Below are 21,649 nucleotides of genomic sequence, written 5' to 3' on the forward strand. Positions count from 1 at the left end.
GGCATAATTGAAAGTATGAATTCATCTGTCTCTGCTGCATCTTTAATGGGATGTGCTTTTTAGATGAGGTTTTTGAAAATGCTCTTGTGGCCAGGTGCAGTGGGTCACACCTGTAATCCCAGCACTTTGGGAAGCTGAGGTGGGCGGATCACCTGAGGTCAGGAGTTTGAGACCAGCCTGGCCAACATGGTGAAACCCCATCTCTACTAAAAATAAAAAATTAGCCAGGTGTGGTGGCACGCGACTATAGTCCCAGCACTTGGAGGCTGAGGCAGAAGAATTGCTTGAACATGGGAGGCTGAGACAGAAGAATTACTTGAACCTGGGAGGCAGAGGTTGAAGTGAGCCGAGATAGCGCCACTGCACTCCAGCCTGGGTGACAGAGTGAAACTCCGTCTCAAAACAAGAAAAGGAAAGAAAAGAAAATGCTCTTGTGTGATAGATGGAATGAGAAAAAGGCTAGAATAAAGGGAAGATTAGATATTAAACCATATATTTACCCTAGTACCCCAAATAATATTGAAAGGAGCATGTTGAGTTAACTCATCTTTATAGTAAAGGTTTTTTAAACTAACCAAACTAAGTAACCTAGACCTGATTTAATAAGCTGTACCCACTCTGCTAGGCTAACACACATGCCCTCAAAACTTTTGTGGTATCACTTGATAAAGAAAGGGAAGAAATTTTCTTGGCTTCTTGCAGACTACCTGTGTCTATTGCATAACAAAAAATGTAAGAGGCTGAGGCCGGCCAATCCCTTGAGGTCAGGAGTTTGAGACCAGCCTGGCCAACATGGCAAAACCCTATCTCTGCTAAAAAATATAAAAATTGGCTGAGTGTGGTGGTGAGTGCCGGTGGTCCCAGCTACTGAGAAGGCTGAAGCACAAGAATCACTTGAAACCGGGAGGCTGAGGTTGTGGTGAGCCGAGATCATACCACTGCACTGCAGCCTGGGTGACAGAGCGAGACTCTCATAAAAACGATGACAACAACAAAAAATGTAAATCAGTGATGAATTCCTAAAGATCAGAATACATAATTAGAAACTGAATCTTAGTAGTGCTTATAAACAGACTTCAGAACAACTTTGGTCAAGGGCATCAGTCACAGCAGATGTCAACCAGGGAGTTTTGAGGCACCGATTTGTTTTGCAAAATACAGCATTGATGAGCTATGAACCCAGTTGGTCAGTAAGGTTTAGATTTTCAGTCAGTGCAAATTACTTAATACTTTGGACTTGGAAATTTTGAAATATGAGAAATTCCTTACTGTTTCAGATGATTAGGTTCTAGGCACTAGCCATTTTTATTTAACATGACATAGGCCTTAATACTCCATTGCTAATAGCTAAATGTGGAAAACTTTAGAATTACATTTAATTTAGTCAACTGTCAGGCTGCAGTCATTTTTTAAAAATAATCTGCTTATGGCATTACTTGAGATAACTTGACCAACTCTAAAATATTTATGTAATTATTTCTAAGTATAAATAGTTTTTCATATTAACAACACAGGCTCTGTTTCACTTAGTTCTTTCCTAGTTAGAATGGTGAAAGAAAGAAAAAAGAAATCTTTACAGTAAGTGCAAAATTATAACCCAAGTATTTTTAGAACCATATACTGTCTTCTTAAAATACATCATTGATAATGTAAACACTTCTTCCTGCCTGCATAAACCAATGATCACAATGAAAAAAATAGATTAATGTCTTTTTTTAATGCTGAACTCAACTTCTCTTTGTTAAGTATACTTGCATATTTTTATCTTGGTATATTAAACTCTCTTGGTCTTATACAGACCATTCCAATTGGTCTGACATACATACTCCTGATAAAATAAGAACATTGCCAAGATTATTTCTACTTTCTTTCCAAGTAAAGAATGTGGCTGCCCCAAAGATAAGTTGTCCAAACCCGTCTGCTCTCAGGAGTTGTTGCTGTGATGTTAACTGACTGCTCTTTGCTCAGTTGTTCTGACAAAGTTCAGTGATTAACTCTCCATGTACTTTCTCCTTTCCCAGGAAGATTCGGAAAGGGCCAGGTATTCCCATCGGTCCAGTCACCATCGTCCTTATCTGGTTTGTAATAACCTGTAAACTTGCATCTAATACTTTTCCTCATTAGCTTAATGCAGTCACTCACAAACTTTTCCTCTGTTTATTTCTATTTTTATCAGGGAGTTGAGGATGCATTGTCCATTCAAAGTCTTGGCAGTCACAGGGTTGGTATTTTAACTTGTCTAAACAATGCAAAACTTACGTGTGAGCTTTCTTCAATACTGTTGCCTAAACAATCTGACAATATTAATGTATTTCTTTGCCTTTTTAAAAAAGTATAAAATATTGGCAAAGACCTTTCATTGAAAATAATGCTTTCTTCCAAATTATTATCATAAGTAAATCAGCTCTAAAATCATGAATATTTTAATCTATTAACATGGAATCTAGTCTCTTTTTCTATAGAGGGACCTTTGATTTTGGAAATGTATCACAAAATAATTAAGACTGATCTTGTAGAATAACATTTGTTTGGTTCTAAGTTCATGCTTTTCCTACTTTCATATCTTAGAAAATGACAGTATATTAAATGAGAAATAGTTTTGGGGCTTGGATGATTAATTATAATTATGTGGAAAATTTGAACAGCTGATTTGAAAAATTCCCTGAATATGTACATGCTTTGACATTTTGATTAACATTTTATAGAATATCCCAGGTTTTTTTGCATGGATTGTTATAGGTCAGGAGAAAGGAGAAGTTGCTCCTTAAAAACCCTCATATTGTGCCAAGATCCTAATTTCTCTCTTAAAGAAGTATATATTCAAAGTATATTCAATACCCTAATTTCTCTCTTGAAGAAGTATATATTCAAACCTTAAAGCAGCACTTTTAATTTGCACATTGATAATGTTGTATGTATATATTTTTTCCATTTTGTTAAAAATTTTTTTTTTAATTTCAATAGCTTTTAGTGTACAAGTGCATTTTGGTAATGATACTGTATGTACACCTCCGTGTAGTTTTTTAAATCACTAAAATGATCTTTCATGTTAAGGTCTATGTTTGTTTTCCCCAACTGTAATTTTCTTTCTACCTTGTATAACTGATAAAAGTAGGCTCTGAAAAACTGAGTATGCTTTGGCATACTAGTTACTGACATGTTTATATTCATAAATAAATTCTCCAGGCTGGTTATTTTTCTTGAATGTAATATACTATCTTTTTAGAAAACAAATTATTAAATCAGGAATATTTTAATTATAAAACTTTAGATTTTAAGAATATTAACAGATATTTACAGAAATCTAAGATAATTGGCAGCCTACAAATGATTTTAGAGGAGAAAAATTTTAATAGTGAATCCATCATACTTCTCCCTGGAGATATAGTACTTTGTTTTTTTTCTCTTTAAGTATTTTGAAAAGGTCGGATGCGGTGGCTCACTCCTATAATCCCAGCACTTTGAGAGGCTGAGGCAGGCAGATCACCTGAGATCCAGAGTTCCAGACCAACCTGGCCAACATGGCAAAACCCCCATCTCTACTGAAAAATAGAAAAAAAGTAGCTGGGTGTAGTTGTCACGCCTGTAATCTCAACTGCTTGGGAGGCTGAGGCATGAGAATTGCCTGAACCTGGGAGGCAGAGGTTGCAGTGAGCCGAGATCATGCCACTGCACTCTAGCCTGGGTGACAGAGTGAGACTGTCTCAAAATAAAAATAAAATAAAATAAATATTTTGTAAAGAATCATAGGGAGTCAGTCAATAAGAGCTTTAAAGTTGAGTCTCAAAGGTTATGAAAATAATCCCCTTCTTGTATTTAATTTGTGGCTTTTTCCTTTGCTTTTCATTATAATGTTCATAGTGTGTATTTTCACACAGTTGTTATCAAGCTGGTTATTTGTAAATTTGTATGTGACCTTAGGGAAACTCGATTGTATACTTGTTTAACTTAAGGGTAAAACCAACAAAATTTGAACATTTGGGGCCTTTAAAACAAATATGCAAACAAAAAAGAAATCTGCAGTTAAACTGATAATAACTGTTTACCCAGAATGTATATAAACTAATCAGGTTGATTTTATTTTTATGGCATTTGTATCTTTAAACAAATTTAACATATAACTCCAGTATTTAATTTTGTTATGTTAATTTCGAAAACTTATTACTATGAGATAGAATAAAACTCCCAATGTTTAAAAAAGTCAGTGTGTAAATGTAAAAATTAATAAGAGTTTTACCTCCTAGAGGTGATTCTTGTACATTACTGTCTGTGAGTGTACATCTAACACAGTTTAAATGTTTAGACTTCCCTGGAAACAAGTCTGAAAGCTCACTACTAATATCATTTAAAAGAAATATAATTGAGATAAAACTTTTTCTCTTTTACCTAAATAATATTGAGAGTTCTAAGTTTTCACCAGATTATTTGCTTTTAAAATAACTTCTCCTTTAAGCTGAATATGCTAGACGACTTTTGTCCTCTGTAGAAATAAATGTGATGGCCTAAAACCCTGATCTAAATTTCCTTGTGATTTGCTATATAATTTTGGAGTTATGCATATCTCAGCCAGTTATTTTTAAAAACTTAAGGCCATGTACTAAGAGGTCTAATACTTTTTGAACATAGTATTTGATGTGTGAACATTAGCAGTACCTGAATGTGAGGTGAATATAGTGGTCTTATGCTGCATTCTTAGGACTTTTGATTTCTCCTTTTGTCCAATTAACTTTCATATATGATGTTATTGAAAGGTAGCTTACCAGAAGCTATCTGGGCTGGAAATGTTGGTGTCAGTGCTATAGACATTATGTATAAAAATGAAAACAGCAAAGGTAGTTCAAGAGTGTGATTGGTAGGACTGGGGAGGGAGGATTAAAACAAAGTTATAAATTTAGAATTGAAACAATCTATGTCTATTAGTTTTGTATAATGATTGGATTGTTAATAGTGCAGAACATTAGTAGCTGCTTGGTCACTGCTTTATACATTGAAATATGAGAAGACAATAAGGTAGAGATCCAAAATTAGAAAATGAAGTGATCTTGGCCAGGCACAATGGCTCATGCTTTCATCCCAGCACTTTGGGAGGCTGATGCAGCAGAATCACCTAGGAGTTTGAGATCAGCCTGGGCGGTGTAGTGAGATCTTGTCTCTACTAAACATAAATAAATTAAAAATAAATAAATAAATAAATAGCTGGGTGTGGTGTTGCATGTCTGTGGTCCCAGCTAGTTGGGAGGCTGAGGTGGGAGGATTGCTTGAACTGCCCAGGAGGTAGAGACTGTGGTAAGCCTTGATTGTGCCACAGCATAAAAACAAAGAAAAAGTAATCTCGATTGAATCAGAGCAGTGGGGATACATCACCTTTTCTCATTGGTGGCTATTCTAACTATTGCATGTATTTAGTTATTGTTTATATACCAGTGGCCTTGGTATAATTTTAATGAATTTAATTTTTAAAATATACTTACAGTTTTGTGTTTTATCATTTACTGTTGCACTTTTTAATTCCATTGAAGAACCCATCGAAGGATGTAACTGGGACACTTTGGAGCAGAGCCAGTATCCCCAAAAGGAAAGATCCCATGGTGTGTAGCCCAGGAAAATGTGTGGTATTAGTATTATGCATTCACTTTTGACTTTCAGTGTCCTGAATATTTGAGTAATAGGTACATTCTAATAGGAATTGACACTTGCTGAACTTTGCTTGCCGTATGTACTTTCTTTCTAATTTGTTTCCTAAAGAAAACTTTCAGGCAAGTTTGACAGTTAAAAAAAATTATTTAAAAGATTAAAATAGCAAATTTGGAAATTTTTTTAACTCTTTAAGTTAAAAAAATTCTTTTTCTTTGTGGTTATGGCACCAAAAATTTGGAGATGAGCCCTTACTATTTTCAATTTTACTTCCTTTGATGAATCTTTTTTTTTTTTAACAATATAAATGCCAACTTACACTTATTGGGTGATTCTTTTTGTTTGCCCATTGTTGTAGTAGCAATAGGTGTGTCCAAATTATTGATTTCCCTACCTGATACATTCAACTTTTTTTTTTAAGCCAGCCGAATTCTGCATTATATTTTGGAAAAGGAAAATTGAAACAGGTTAATTTCAATTTAGCTTGTTAAATCCTATGCCTGTTTAAAATGCCACTGGTGCTACAGAGAAGTTGATGAGAGAGTAGACAGCTACTCTTTTTCGTGTATTTACCTGATTTAGAGGATGGAATAGCTTATCTGCTAGAATATGTGACTTGAGTAATATGTGTTTTGTTCATGGAAGTTGTTGTTTTTTTTTTAAACAAAAAGGTTAGATATTTCGTTAATTTAGAAATTTTTATAGAGAAGGAACTTTATTTTTGGGGAAGTGTCACTCCATGGTAAGTGACATTTTACCACTACACAGTTTAACAAGTGCATACTATCATGCATTATAGAAAATTTTGTAACAAGGTTTTGTTACACATGCAATAATAACATTTTTTATTGCTTGTATTTTCTCTCAGTTTCAGGATAATATAAGAAAAGCAAGCAGGTGCAGATATTTTGCTCCAATAAAATTGGTATTTATTACAATAACATTTTCAATTAATTTATGCCAGTGGTAAAATGGTACCACTTAGTCCTATACTTATGAAATTTATTTTTTGAGGTTTCTGCAATGTCTTTTGTAAATGACCATTTAATTAGGCATGAAAGGAAGGACTTTATTCTGACTAAACTATTATTTTAATGTCTTATTAGAATTAGATTATATAATTTGATTTTCTAATATATTTTAAGCTTTTTAAAAATTGTGATCTCTACAACAAGAAATACATTTTACACCGTAAATCAGTAGGCACTTGAAGATTCATGCATGTGGATTTGTACATATATTTAAGTATAGAGAATACATTATTGAAACAAGTTTCACAAAATAATATTTGCACCTACTTGACATAACAGCCTCTAATATTTGCTCTTCTAGTTTAGTTTTTAAAACGCTGGTTGAGGGCAGGTCACAGTGGTTCCTGCTTGTAATACCAGCACTTTGGAAGGCTGATGTTGGAAGATTCCTTGAGCCCAGGAGTTTGAGACCAACCTGGGCAACATAGTGAGACCCCATCTCCTAAAATTAAAAAAAAAAATTAGCTGAGTGTGGTGGCATGTGCCTGTGGTTCCAGCTACTTCAGACGCTGAGGTGGGAGGATCACTTGAATGCAGGAGTTCAATGTTGCAGTGAGCTAAGATCAAGCCACTGCACTCCAGCCTGGGCAAAAGAGAGAGACTCTGTCTCAGAAAAAGCTGGTTTAAACCTACTAAGTTGATTTTATAAACTACTGATGAGTTCCAATCTATCCTTAGGAAAACGTTACTTTAAATTGGGTTTTTGGATAGTATTCCTTAAAATTATAAATTTTAGTGTAAGAGTTAGAAAAGAAAGATATTTTTTACCAAACAATTAGTATTTAAACCACCTGAGGAACTTGCTCATTGCTTTTATTTGTTTTATATATTGACTTTCTGGGTAGATAGCTTAAAAAATATAAACCAGAGCCGGGCATGGTGGCTCACGCCTGTAATCTCAGCACTTTGGGAGGCCGAGGCAGGTGGATCACGAGATCAAGAGATCAAGACCATCCTGGCCCACATGGTGAAACCCCGTCTCTACTAAAAATACAAAAATTAGCCAGGCATGGTGGCACACACCTGTAATCTCAGGTACTTGGGAGGCTGAGGGAGGAGAATTGCTTGAACCCAGGAGGTGGAGGTTGCAGTGAGCTGAGATTGTGCCATTTCACTCCATCCTGGGCGACAGAGCAAGACTCCGTCTCAAAAAAAAAAAAAATATATATATATATATATATATATATAATGTATGTATATATGTATATATACATATATATTTCTTAAGCATTCTAATTTACATATATCATTTATAATATATATTATATAGATCATCATTTCTGAAACATTCTGAAATGATGTGTGAAAACCATGAATCTATGAAATTACTATTTAGTTTTTTTTCCTGGATTTGCAATGTGGTTTTACACATATTATCTCACTTTTTAAAAGGATCCTGCATGAAATTTGGGTGTTTTGGTCTTATCATAAGTTTTATATATTTTTCTTTGATTTATTTTCAGTGTCACACTTGTGTGTGTACTGTGGAGTTGACCAGATTTCCCAAAATGAGAAATGAGCATTTTCTTGAGGAAGGACGTTTTTAGGTGTTTGTCCACAAGCATATCCAAAGGAATGCTCCCCATCTTGGTGCTGCATTTGTTCTTTTGTAAGCTTGACTATGCAAGTTATGTGCACTTGCCTCATTGCCTATTCATTCTTTGCTTTTGCCATTTTTCAAACAATAGGAAATGATGTTAAAAGTGATGATAATTTTCTTAAAAAGCATTTTTGACTTTAGAATGCTTAATTCTTGTATTTAAAGGCTCCCTTAGGATGTTTTGTGCTATAGTGTACTGAGATTAATTCATATCACTATTACTGATTATGAATTTTGTTATTTAAAAGAAAAATAAATATGTAGTTTTGAATACACATACAGTTTAGTAATACTTTATACTAGGAAAGAGTAGGAGGAAGAATATTTTTTAATTCAACTGGATTAGCTTTCATGTTTAATAATTTTTTCTTTATAATAGTGTTGGATTTTTAATAACCTCAAATGTTACTTCTTCTCTTCTTTGTATATCTGAATTTGGAAACAAACCAACTTTCATGTTTTGCTGAAACCCAGTGTGATATGTTCAAGGATAGATCATCAAGACTTTCATCATTAGTATGTAGTGCATGACTTTGTGTTACATGTGGAGTTTTACTTTATAAACATCTGTTGATGCTAATTATAGAATATGACTAACTTTCATGGCTTTGTTATGAACTTTTGGGGAAAATGTGTGACTAAGAAAGCAAAAAAACTAATGTTTTGTGGTTGTGGCATGAATAGTAATTTTTCAGAATCAGATACAAGTTATTCTTCTCTATTGAGGACTAGGATTGGTAGTAATATCTTTTTTTTTTTTTTTTTTTTTTTTAAATTTTAGAGATGGGGTCCCTCTCTGTCAACCAGGCTGGAGCGCAGTGATGCAATCATAGCTTACTGACTGCAGCCTTGGACTCCTGGGGTCCTCCCACCTCAGCCTTCTGAGTAGCGAGTACTATAAACATGTGCCATCATGCCCAGCTAATTGTTATACTTTTTGTAGAGATGGGGTTTTGCTATGCTGCCCAGGCTGGTCTCAAACTTTTGGTCTCAAGTGATCCTCCCACCTTGGCCTCCCAAAGTGCTGGGATTACATGTGTGAACCACCATGCCCAGCTGGTAGTGGTATATCTTTTCTTAAAATGATGAGCCACTCACCTAACACATACTCATTGTCATTCTAACACTGTTAGAAACAGGTCTTCATGTTGAGCACAAGCCCAAACTGTTTTATGTCGCGTGTCACAAGCTAGCAGGTGTAAAGTTGCTAGGTAGAAAACATCCATAGTGTTAGAGGACACCTAAGACATCAGTTTTGTCCAAACATTTTGGTTTGATTTGGTTAGTTTTTTCGGTATGTCATTATTCAAGGAGGTTAAGTTATAGCTTGTTTTTCTTGGGTTACTATTTTATCAATAGGTTGCCTGAGTTTCTAAATTATGTAGACATCTCTTAATATGTTCAGAGTAATATATAAAAAGATGCATAATAAAAAAAGAAAAATGAGTTTTTAATCATTGATTGAGGATATAGCTGTATATATGTTAGGTGGTTTGCCTAGAGCAGTCTCTTGCCTTTGGCTGTTGATAGGTAGGGTACGTCTAGCCTCACCCTCTTATTTCAGGCAAGTAGTACGCACCTAGATTAGATTTCTTATCTACCAACTTACCTTATTTAGTAGTCTTCCTGGCCTTAATTTCCCTGTATGCACTTGGCTCTGTACTCCTAGGAAAAGTTAGGTATTGAGACCATCCTGTCTTCAAAGGACCGTTTCATAAGGTGACCATTTATGGTATGCTGGGCGATCCATACCATGTTGGTTGCTTTCCTCCTGAGCATTACATACTGTGGGTTCACTAATTCGGGTTAAGAGTACTCTCTGGGACAATGTAATGTCATGTTCTTTGTTCTCTGAGTCCTGTTTTAATTGTTCCAAAGGATTGCTTTTTGACCTTTAGGTAAGGAAGACTATAGGAGGAAGTGAACTATCTTGTTACCCGTACCATTATAAAGAAGATAGAGGGGGTCCAGGAATGGTGTCTTATGCCTGTAATCCCAGCATTTTGGGAGGTTGAGGCAGGAGGATCACTTGAGATCAAGAGTTCAAGACCATCCTGGGCAACATAGCAAGACATTGTCTCTACTCGCCTCCCACCCCACATTAGCTGGGTGTAGTGGTACAAGCCTGTGTGCCTACCTACTCAGGAACCTGTGGCAGGAGTCCAGGAGTTCTAGGCTGCAGTGAGTCACCATTGTGCCTCTATATCCCAGTCTGAGTGACAGAGCAAGACCCTGTTTCTGTTGAAAAATTAAAAAAAAGAAAGAAGTCAGAGGGACTCAAGTGTGGTGTGAAGCTCTCCACAAATATCCTGCCTGGCTCTAAGTCATAATCAAGTTTTCTTTAGCTGGCCAGACACACAGATGCTTGGCACAGAGGGAGGTGACGGAGGAATGCAGATGTGTAGACAGGACAGGTAGCCTAGCTAGTAAAGTGCAGTGAATCGTTTACTAACCTTTGGGAAATAAATTGCATGTAAACTGTTGTGTTTCTTATAGAGACCTTTGTGTTTTTTTCAAGATGAATTTTATTAAATTATTTTCATAACTTCACTATGTAGTTATTAAAGTTAACTTGAAACATTTACTTCCAGAATCATTCTTATAGTCACTCTCATGGAATGAAGAAGAGGTCTTCTGGTTCTCATAAAGACCCACTGGTTAGTTCTGTTGTGTCACATGTCACAGTGCATGGAGTACTATTAGGAAACTTAAGAATTATGATTGCTTTGGTGTGCTACTAAGGCATTACTGAAACTTGATAATCTGCTGAAACATGATGTATCAGAAATTTTTAAAATAATTTTGCTTTCATTTGCAAGTTTTTTTTTTTCCTTTTTTTTGAAACGGAGTTTCACTCTTGTTACCCAGGCTGGAGTGCAATGGCGCAATCTCGGCTCGCCACAACCTCCGCCTCCTGGGTTCAGGCAATTCTCCTGCCTCAGCCTCCTGAGTAACTGGGATTACAGGCACGCGCCACCATGCTCAGCTAATTTTTTGTATTTTTAGTAGAGATGGGGTTTCACCATGTTGACCGGGATGGTTTCGATCTCGTGACCTCGTGATCCACCCGCCTGGGCCTCCCAAAGTGCTGGGATTACAGGCGTGAGCCACCGCACCGGGCCTTCATTTGCAAGTTTTAATCTCAAGTTAACATATGCAAACCCTGGCAGCCAGAGTTAGTAATATATCACAAGAAGCTCATTAACAAGTATTTTCATTTATTAATTGTCCTTTGGAATATACCTCAAGAATAGGTTTAGTAAGATTTTCATCTTTATTTTAGAATTCAAATTGATTTAGTTGTGGTATTATGGGCAGTAACTAAACTCACAAATAGGTTTCATTCTAAAAGTTTGTGTTTTGGGAACTTGGAATGCATTTTCTGGTTTTTGCAGTAAATATATAATGGCAAAGTTCCCATGCTAGCTTGCTGAAAACTCGTTAAACTATAATGTAATTAAACTGCAGAATTAATATACTCTCTATTTTGCGAAACAACATTTCTTTTTTCTTTTTTTTTTTTTTGAGACAAAGTCTCACTCTGTCTCTCAGGCTGGAGTGCATGGCGAGATCTGGGCTCAGTGCAACCTTCACCTCCCGGGTTCAAGCGATTCTCCTGCCTCAGCCTCCCAAGTAGCTGGGATTACAAGCATGTGCCACCATGCCTGGCTAATTTTTGTATTTTTGTAGAGACAGGATTTTGCCATGTTGTCCAGATGATCCGCCTGCCTCAGCCTCTCAAAGTGCTGGCATTACAGGCGTGAGCCACAGTGTCCTGCCACTAAACAAATTTCTGTGAGGAAAATAATGTCTCCACAATGCTCACTTGGTACATTAGGAACACCCATGTTCTATTAGGCTGCAACAGTACTAGCAAAGGAAGTGCAGTCTCAACTCTTTGCTAATTTAGGGTTCCCATGGGTTGGGTTGGGAGAGGGTTGAAAGGCTTTGGTTGGTACAAGGGAGGAGAGAAGGGAGAATGTAATGGGGAGGACATTAATGAGAGGCCCTGGAAGGTAGGATCTTGGAATGTCTAGGGAAAGGTGAGCCTTAGTGCCTAGTTGAGGGTGTAAGTGGGGAGTGAGAAGTGGTGTGGGACAGCAGGGCCGGGAATGGTAGGGGTGGGGTGGGACTAGGGGCATCCTCAACTTCAGTGTCAACACTGGTGGAGTCTTTAAGTCAGAGATTGCCTAAATTTGCTTAACCTTGAGTAAAAAAGGTGGCTAGAAAAGTTGGGAAGGGAATTTTATAGATGGTTTTCTCTCCCTCAGTTAGCTGTAATGTATACTATTATTGCTTATTATGTGCATTGTATTGAAAATGAACCTGCCATAGGTGTTTTATATCAAACCGAATTTATTATACTCTCTCTCTCTTTTTTTATTTATTTATTTATTTTGAGATGGAGTCTTCGCTCTGCTTCCCAGGCTGGAGAGCAGTGGCGCCATCTCGGCTCAATGCAACCTCCGCCTCCTGGGTTCAAGCAGTTCTTCTGCCTCAGCTTCCCAAGTAGCTGGGACTACAGGTGCAAGCCACCATGCCCAGCTAATTTTTGTATTTTTAGTGGAGACGGGGTTTCACCATCTTGACCAGGATGGTCTCAATCTCTTGACTCATGATCCACCTGCCTCGGCCTCCCAAAGTGCTGGGATTACAGGTATGAGCCACCGTGCCCAGCCTGTACTCTCTCTTTCTTTTTGGTAATTTAATTTGTCAGTTTATTTTGACAAGGAATGGGACTAGGAAATATTCGGAACCAAATACAAAGCTCTTTAATCACTTCTGTGGCTTTAAAGATGGATTATAAAACTGGTAATTATTCAGTTGTCCAGGAGTGTTCAAGGACGTTCTCAAGTATGACATGAGAATAAATTGTTTCCCTTCCATTTTGTCTGAGGCTTTATTGTCTTGTTTTTAAATTTAAAAAGTGATGTCTTTGTTTGAAAACAAATTGTAATACCAGTGTTTTTTGAGGGGCTTGAAATAATTGTTACTTTGACTTCATGTGATCCAATTTAAAACATTATTTTGGAGAAGAAGGGATTTGGCAATATCAGATTTTGCCTTTGTGTGTTCACTTTGTGTGTTGTTAGGTTGTTAACATTTAACCTGAGAAAAATGTGTATAATTTTGCTTTTTGCAGAGTGGCCTCTACTTTGACCAGAGAAACTATAGCAGTCTTAGACATAGCAAACCCACCTCTGCCTACTACACTCGGGTTTGTCCAAAGTCTTTTTTGGCTTTATGTGTTTGATTTACTTTTAACATATTTCTAATCTCCCCATTTTACATTTTGACTAGCTGTAACTAATCTGTAAGTGGCTATGTATATACTAGTTTTTGATAAATGAATTTATTTATATAGTCTGAGAGTCTCTTTAAACAGTGGGAACTATTGAATCACCATCTTTATAAATCAGTACCATTAAAATTGTTTTTAATGAAAATGTTTAAATGTACAAAAAAATTCAAAGAGTTATATAGTGAACATCACATACCTATCATTTAGATTATACAAGTCATTATATTTCCTTTATCATGTAATTATCTATTTGTCCCTCTAACCATCAATTCATCTTAGTTTTTGATACATTTCAAAATAAGTTGCAAGCATCAGTTTACTTCAGAGTGGGTATACCCTTTTAAAAAAGCTTACATATAAAAATGTAAACTACACATGGGATGAGAAGAATATAATTATGTAATGTTAGAATCTCGTTTTTTTAAAAAGACATTTAACACATCATGCATGTAAGACACATTAAATATATGGCACACAGTACGTTTAAAATAATGTTGTTTAAAAAACCTGCACACACAATTTAAGTACTCTTACTTTCATCCTGATTGGGTTTGGTGAAAAAGAACTTGAAAACTATGTCCTCAGATGACATCAGAAAAAGGAAGATTTAATTCCTTTAAAAACATGCTGTGCCCTTTTAGTGCATGGCTTTATTGACTAGTACAATCTATCTCATTCAACTAAAGCCCTTTGTCCATAGCTTGTTTTGAAGAACAGTTTTTCTAATCAATTTGGAAAAAAGTGTTTGTTGTGATAACTTGGAGCTTATTTATCTCGTTCTCCAAAAATCAGTCTAAGCCAATTAGGAGTCGGTCATAAAATTGCTGAAAATATCGTAGGAGCTGGGTGAGTGAGATGTGACCACTGTTTGCCACGCTCCTGGTGCCACGGCTCTCTTTTCCTCAGTGTTTTCTTACTTGCCATTCCATATCCTAACAATAACGCTCCAAGACCACCAATAGGACATAAACATGTTTATAATTTATAGAAAACTGTTCCAACTGTTTTTCTTTCTTATCCCTTAAAATTGATATTCAAAACAATTGCTAATGACTTAAGGTTTTCTTCTTGTGTTTTCTTAACTACCTTAAGCACTCAGGAATTGCTAATGAATTATGGAGTATAAAATCATAAACTTAAGTCCTCTGCGTTCATGATGGTGAGACCAGTTCATCTTTGCTTTTGTTTTTGCTTATTTATTTTGTTTTTGTCTCTTAGCAGTCTTCCTCCCTGTACAGTGACCCTCTGGCAACATCTAAGAGTGACAGGGTTAGTACTTTCTGAGGAATGTTCTGCCTTCAGAGCTACCAGTTGCTTTTCTTCAGGTTTAATAATGCACTTTTTTCATAGGCCTCTCCTGCAAATTCTGGTCTGCTGAGAAGTGCCAGTCTGGTTTGTGTTTTCTTCTTCCAGTGTGTGCACTGCTGGTGGGGTAACTGTCATGGTGCTAACTCTGTGGCTTGACAGCGTTTCTCCAAAATAGTTAAGGACACATGACTTTAATGTCATGTATTGCAGAATGTGCTGCCTATGCTTAAAATATAAAACTTAAGGGTATTAAAAATGAGTATATTCCCTTTACAGAGGGCTGTTGGTAGCCCTTGCTTAGAATCAGTTTTTTATAGAGAAGATAGATTTGCTTGAGTCCCACTACACTCACGTACTTCTGTGAGATGACTGCTTACAGAAATGATGCTGTTTTTCTTTGGAACAGTTATGATCTTGGCCTCTGATACTAGGTTCTAATAAAGCAAGCTGACTAGAAAAGTAAAAGCAATAGCTCTGTGTAATGTGTGAGCTGGGAATTTGTTGCTTTCAAGCTGTTGTTTGTTGTGTTGTGGCCTGTTCTAGTGAACGCGATCCTGATGTTTTATCACTTAATGTTATTGTTGTAGTGGGCTAAATGCTCTTGGTACCTATTTCCTTTCCTGCTCTATTTCCTTTTTTGAGAAAATAAATTTATACATGTTAATTCTCCCAGTTTCATAACATAATGGTGAAAGAAAATACTATAACCAGGGATGTTTTTTAAAAAATGAAGTGTAAAGTTGATAGCAATTTATGTGCATATAAATGAGTATTACTGCCTTCAGAGTTTTCATTTTGGGAGGCTATACACTTAGGCCATTCTCCAAAACTTTTTTGGTACCAAGTATTGCGAAAACATTAAGTCATTTTCAAAACAATCTTGATGTTAAATAGCTAAGTGATATTTCCTTTGTTCCTTAGGCATCATTGTACAATGGTGGATTATATAACCCGTATGGTTCTCGAACTGTAAGTCTAAATAGGGGAAGGTGGTGAAGAGGAGGGAGATGTAGGTGGGCACAGTTTACTTTCAAAGAAAAAGTCAAAAATGAAAAATACACAAAGAAAAAGTCATTTAATCTGACCTGTAATTACTCTATGCATTCAGCTAGCCAGTTGTGACTCACCCAAGCTGTGATAAAATGCCTGCTGGAAATCATAGCTTCAAGTATTAGGGAAATACATATAAAAACCATTTTTCTTGTTCATTATTTCCTCCTGAAGAAGTTCTGAGCAGCACTTCTCAGGGCATCCCCTTCCTCTTTTCTCCCTCTATCCAAGGGCTGGTGGATCTTGAGGGTGGGGATGAGGTAGAGTTCTAGAACCACAGGATAACAGTAACCTTTATTCTGAGAACCAGGGGCAAGTTAGGTCCATGATCACTAATGTATTCTCATTAGAAAAAGGAGGTGATCTTTGTTGTAAAACCTTTCTTCTTGGAAACTTTATAGCCATCTGAATGCAGTTATTACTCATCAAGAACAAGTTCAGCCCGAAGCAGTCCAGTGGTGAGCTGTCTAGTCTCTGCATGCTTTGTAGAAACTTTCGATTGTTGCGTTAATCTGTACTCACCGTTTAGAATATTGAGGATATGGTGTGATTCACTTTGTTGTGCATGGATTTTGGTGCACCCTTAGAACACAAACACAAGCACTAATTTGTTCTAATAATTGGTGATTTCTCTCTAAATGTGACTTAGCATGTAATTTCTTAAACGAGTCTGCAAACAGTGCCATTAGAATTTTTGAAGTTTTTATATTTAATTTTCATTTGTGTGGAACTTTTTGTCTTTCAGTGATGAGAATTCAGTGTATAGGTTTCTCCTTTCCATCTTTACTTTCTGCACATTGAGCCATTTCACCTGCTTGCCAGCACTTCTATCAGTGCAGTGAAAGCAGAAGAAATAAAGCAAGCTGATTTTTAAAAAATTGCTATACAAAAGACAAAACTGAGACAATTATAATTACCTAATCTTTCTGGAGTGTTTTTTTTTTTTAATTTATAAAAGTAACATCAGTTAAGGAAAATCCAAGATTCCCCAGACCCCTCCTTCTCCATTTTCATACCCTAAATGTAACCTCTGTTCTTCAGTAACACTTCAGAGATATTTTATGCATATATGAGTGCTCTTTATTTTGAGTGCCAGTGGGTTCATATACATACTGCTCATCAATATATTTTCTTTAAAGTAGCTTTCTGTATCAGCACCTATAGATTTATTTCATTCTTTTTTTAAATAAAAATTTTAAACAGGCTGTGACCCTTAATGTTTCCACTTCATGTCTCTTAGAGATAGTTTCATATCAGCACATTCTTTTTAATGGCAATATATTCCGTTAGTGCATAAGATTACATTTTAAAAGTCATTTCACTGTGATGGACATTAGGTTGTCATATGTTTGCTACTATAGACACTTACACAATGACCATTCTTACCAAGTATATTTTTGTGTACTTAAATGGGTAAATCTGCAAGTATGAAATGATGGGGTCAAAGAGGATATGCATTTAAATTATGATGTAAATTACCATGTTGCCTACCAAAAAGACTGTACTAATTTACATTCCCAATGGCAAATGATGACTTTACAGGCTACCTTGTTATTCTTGATAATGTCAAAACTAGAGAAATAATTGAAGGAGTTTTTTGAAAGTTATCAAAGGTAACTTTGTGGAGTGGAATACGCGAGCTATATGGGTTTTCTTTTATATATACATTTGTCTCAGTTCTACCATTTCTAAGTGGCACTGCTCAAAAATGCCACTGCTATGTTTAACAAAAGTTACACAGGGATGTTTAAGAAGATAAGAGCTTTTTTTCACATAAGAAAGATGTTTACTTTTAACCCACCTCATAATAAAATTTCAGTTGGCGGCTGGGCGCAGTGGCTCACGCCTGTAATCCCAGCACTTTGGGAGACCGCGGCAGGCGGATCACGAGGTCAAGAGATCAAGACCATCCTGGTCAACACAGTGAAACCCCGTCTCTACTAAAAATACAAAAATTAGCTGGGTGTGGTGGCGTGCGCCTGTAGTTCCAGCTACTTGGGAGGCTGAGGCAGGAGAGTCGCTTGAACCTGGGAGGTGGAGGTTGTAGTGAGCCGAGATTACACCATTGCCATTGCACTCCAGCCTGGGCAACAAGACCAAAACCCCGTCTCAAAAAAAAAAAAAAAAAATTCACTTGGCAATTATTGGGCCTGGTAGCACTTTTAGTTTCCTGAGTGTGGTGGTCCCTTGCAAATAAAATTTGATTTTATACATACACACATACACTTTTTAAAATTTATATGTGTATTTTATATATATATATATAAAAAATGTATTTTGAGACGGGATCTCACTCTGTCGCCTAGAGTCTGGAGTGCAGTGGTGTGATCTTGGCTCACTGCAGCCTCCGCTTCCCAGGTTCAAGCAATTCTCCCACCTCAGTCTCCCAAGTAGGTGGCATTACAAGAACATACCACCATCCTGGCTAATTTTTTTTTTTTTTTCCAGTAGAGATGGGGTTTCATCACATTGACCAGGCTGGTCTTGAACTTCTGACCTCAGATGATCTACCCACCTTGGCCTCCCAAAATGCTGGGAACACAGTCGTGAGCCACTGCACCCAGTCTAATTTTAATTTTTATTTAGAGAGGGTAGCTTTCTATGTGGTCCTGGCTAGATTTGAACTCTTGGGCTCAAGTAATCCTCCTGCCTCAGCCTCTTGAGTAGCTGGGACTGCAAATATGTATTACTGTATCCAGCTTATATTTTCAGTCAAGTGTAGGATCTTGTTCTTATAGGCTGGCTAGATCCTATTTCATTTGCAGGTTGGGATTAGAATAACTATTTTAGTGATGCCAGAATGGTTTCTTAGTGATATTAGAATGGAGATAAACTACACATACTGAAGTTGAGTCTTTGGGTAGTAAAGCAGGAAGATGACAGAGCCATGTAGGGTGATATTAGCAACATCTCCACTAGTTGCATAGGAATAAAGAAGGGAAAATAAGAATCATCACTTCATTGTCCTTGTTGTAGGAAGTTCTGTTGTTGACTTACACTGTTGTGCTTGAAAATATTCTTTTTTTTTCTCTCCCACGCAAAACATTAAGTATATTTATTGACCCCTGATAGGATCCCAAAGGGCCCAGAGGTTTAAAAAGTATGAAATCCCTAGCTGGTTTCAGTTGGCTTACTTATGCACCTCCCCTTCTTTAATTTTTTGAGACGAGTGTCACTTTGTCCCTGAGGCTGGAATGCAGTGGTGTGATCTGGGCTCACTGCAACCTCTGCCTCCTGGGTTCCAGCAATTCTTCTGCCTCAGCCTCCCAAGTAGCTGGTATTAACAGGCGCCCAATACCAGGCCCAGCTAATCTTTGTATTTTTAGTAGAGATGGGGTTTCACCATGTTGTTCAGGCTTGTCTTGAACCCCTGACCTCAAGCAATCCACCCGCCTTGGCCTCCCAAAGTGCTGGGATTATAGGCGTGAGTCACTTTACCTTTAATTTAATTTAACTGAAGTAAAATGTAAGGTTTTACTTTATTTATGCTTTTTGGAAATGTCTCCTGATTTTTAATGGCAGTTTATTATGCCTTGTACCAGTTTTTCTGTTAATATATAAGGGTGCACAATAGTTCCAATTATGCTGCTTATATAGATACTTGTATGCATCTCAAAACCTTCCTTAATGTGCTTATAATGAGCTAATATCATACAAAATTGCATTTTTCATTATCTGCATTTAATATCTATAGTTTATCAATGATGACACCGCAAGCATTGTGTCTTCTGATCGTGCCAGTCGTGGACGAAGGGAAAGTGTGGTGAGCATGGTTTGCATGCAAAAATTTAAAATGAGTTGTAAGTGACAACAATGTGTGATCACATGAAATCTGTTGGGAAGTGAAATTTCCATTTGACAAAAAGAGCATATTCCTCAAATTTGGTTATATAAGTAATTTGCCTTATAAAATGTGTTGAGAGTGCATCTTGTGGAGTACCTGTTATATTCAAAGCCCCGTGTTAAGTGCTAGAAATTCTATTTTAAGCCAGACAGACTAGATTTCTGACTTTATGGAGCTTATATCCTAGTGAAAGAGATGGAAAATAAGCTAGTAGTGAAAGAAACAAAAAGAAAGAAATGTTAGGGACTGTGAAGAGAACAGATAAGGTGATAGGGAACATGGAGGGGTCAGTATGTGTGTGGGTGACCCTTTGGATGGGGCGATTAGAGATGCTTCTCTGTGAAATTGATCTTTGAGCTGAGACCTGAAATGTGAGGAGCCAGTTGCCTGAAGAGCTGGGAGAAGAGCTTTCTAGGCCTTCTAAGGTAAGGCCTAAGGTGAGGGAGAACTGGGTGTGTTTGGGAAACCAAAAAGAGGCCAGTATAGTTCATTTCCTTCATTGTTTTGTCCTACGTTTCCTGGTCTTTGGGAATATAAAAAGAGAAAACTGTGTAAACTGAGAAAAGGTTCAGTAAACACCCTGCAAATAATTCTGCATTCAGCATATATATTCTTAACAGTTGTTAGCTATAATGAATTATAAGTTTTGAGAATTATAGTAGAGGCTTTAGGTAGATACTATCTTAGAAATGCCTCTGTTTAGGGTGATGAATGTTTTAAACATGAGAGATTTTCTAGTCCTCAGGAAGTAAGTGTTCTCTGTAGCGTAGGACTCTAGTTAAGATGAGTGAAAAAGCTGATTATAGAGCTGTGAGTTCATTTAGGAACCTTTTCTTTTTTATTTTGATGAGTAGGTTATTAATTGCAGCAGTTTCCTCATTTTATTTCTTGATACTTTATCACACATCAAAATTTAAAAAAACCTTTCCCCAGTTGACCAGTATTCTTATCTTTTTCTTTCTTCTTTATTTTCTTAACTTTTAAAGCATCTCATTTTTTTCTGACTGAAAGGTTTCTGCTGCCGATTATTTTAGTCGCTCCGATCGTAGGGGAAGTGTTGTCCCTGAGGTGGATAACATCAGTATCCCAGATTTGTCCAGCGTGAGTGTATTGCATGGGGTGTTTGGTTATATTGTCCTAGGCTTGTGACTAACAGCTAATATGTTAGCTAGTTTATAACAAAAGTGGGAACTTGATTTATTGTCTCAAGAAATATTTGTTTGGGCCAGGCACAGTGGTTCCTGCTTGTAATCCCAGCACTTTGGGAGGCTGAAGCAGATAGATCACCTGAGGTCAGGAGTTCAAGACCAGCCTGGCCAACATGGTGAAACCCTGTGTCTACTAAAAATACAAAAAAATTAGCTGGGAGTTAGGGCACACACCTGTAATCCCAGCTACTCTGGAGGATGAGGCAGGAGAATTGCCTGAACGCAGGAGGTGGAGGTTGCAGTGAACTGATATCATACCACTGCACTTCATCCTGGGCAACAGAGTGAGACTCCATCTAAAAAAAAAAAAAAAAAAGAAATAATTGTTTGAACATGTTAACATCAAATACATTTGCTCTGTTTTGGAATGGATTTATTAATATGTCCTTTTTATAAAAAACCTTTTCCCCCTCTGCGAAAATATCTCTACATAGAACCCATCAGCATCTGCAACAATTAGCAATATTTTGCCAGTTTTGTTTCATGGATTTCTTCTCCCTTCCCTCTTTTCCTTGAATTATTCTAAAGCAAATCTCACATCATGTCATTTCCCAATAAATAGTTCAATATGTATCTTTAACTGAACATTTTTTCAGATCTTTTATATCATTATCATAACTAATGAACTAAGTAATTTTTTTATTTTTTTTAAAATTTTTTCGTTATTCTTTT

General features: G+C 36.6%; 1 protein-coding gene across 27 annotated transcripts in view; it reads left to right on the plus strand.

The window, feature by feature from the left end:
- The window catches only part of LRRFIP2 (LRR binding FLII interacting protein 2), a 125,407-nt gene that overhangs the window by 55,124 nt on the left and 48,634 nt on the right, over window positions 1-21,649 (plus strand). For 6 of the 27 annotated variants that reach the window (XM_012455696.2, XM_012455690.2, XM_012455697.2 and 3 more), the window contains 12 exons: window positions 2,022-2,078; window positions 2,177-2,221; window positions 5,520-5,588; window positions 8,740-8,781; window positions 10,857-10,922; window positions 13,409-13,483; window positions 14,786-14,836; window positions 14,918-14,959; window positions 15,797-15,844; window positions 16,327-16,383; window positions 19,620-19,688; window positions 20,781-20,870. The exons of 7 other annotated variants lie outside the window; for them this stretch is intronic. In XM_012455696.2, coding sequence (XP_012311119.2) covers window positions 2,022-2,078; window positions 2,177-2,221; window positions 5,520-5,588; window positions 8,740-8,781; window positions 10,857-10,922; window positions 13,409-13,483; window positions 14,786-14,836; window positions 14,918-14,959; window positions 15,797-15,844; window positions 16,327-16,383; window positions 19,620-19,688; window positions 20,781-20,870 — 711 coding nt within the window. The remainder of the gene's footprint in view (window positions 1-2,021; window positions 2,079-2,176; window positions 2,222-5,519; window positions 5,589-8,739; window positions 8,782-10,856; window positions 10,923-13,408; window positions 13,484-14,785; window positions 14,837-14,917; window positions 14,960-15,796; window positions 15,845-16,326; window positions 16,384-19,619; window positions 19,689-20,780; window positions 20,871-21,649) is intronic. 14 more of the 27 variants (XM_021666575.2, XM_012455692.2, XM_064360153.1 and 11 more) reach the window with 9 other exon arrangements.

This window comes from Aotus nancymaae, unplaced genomic scaffold (assembly GCF_030222135.1).
Source record: "Aotus nancymaae isolate 86718 unplaced genomic scaffold, 86718_ANA_hifiasm-v0.15.2.pri h1tg000038l, whole genome shotgun sequence".
NCBI lineage: Eukaryota > Metazoa > Chordata > Mammalia > Primates > Aotidae > Aotus > Aotus nancymaae.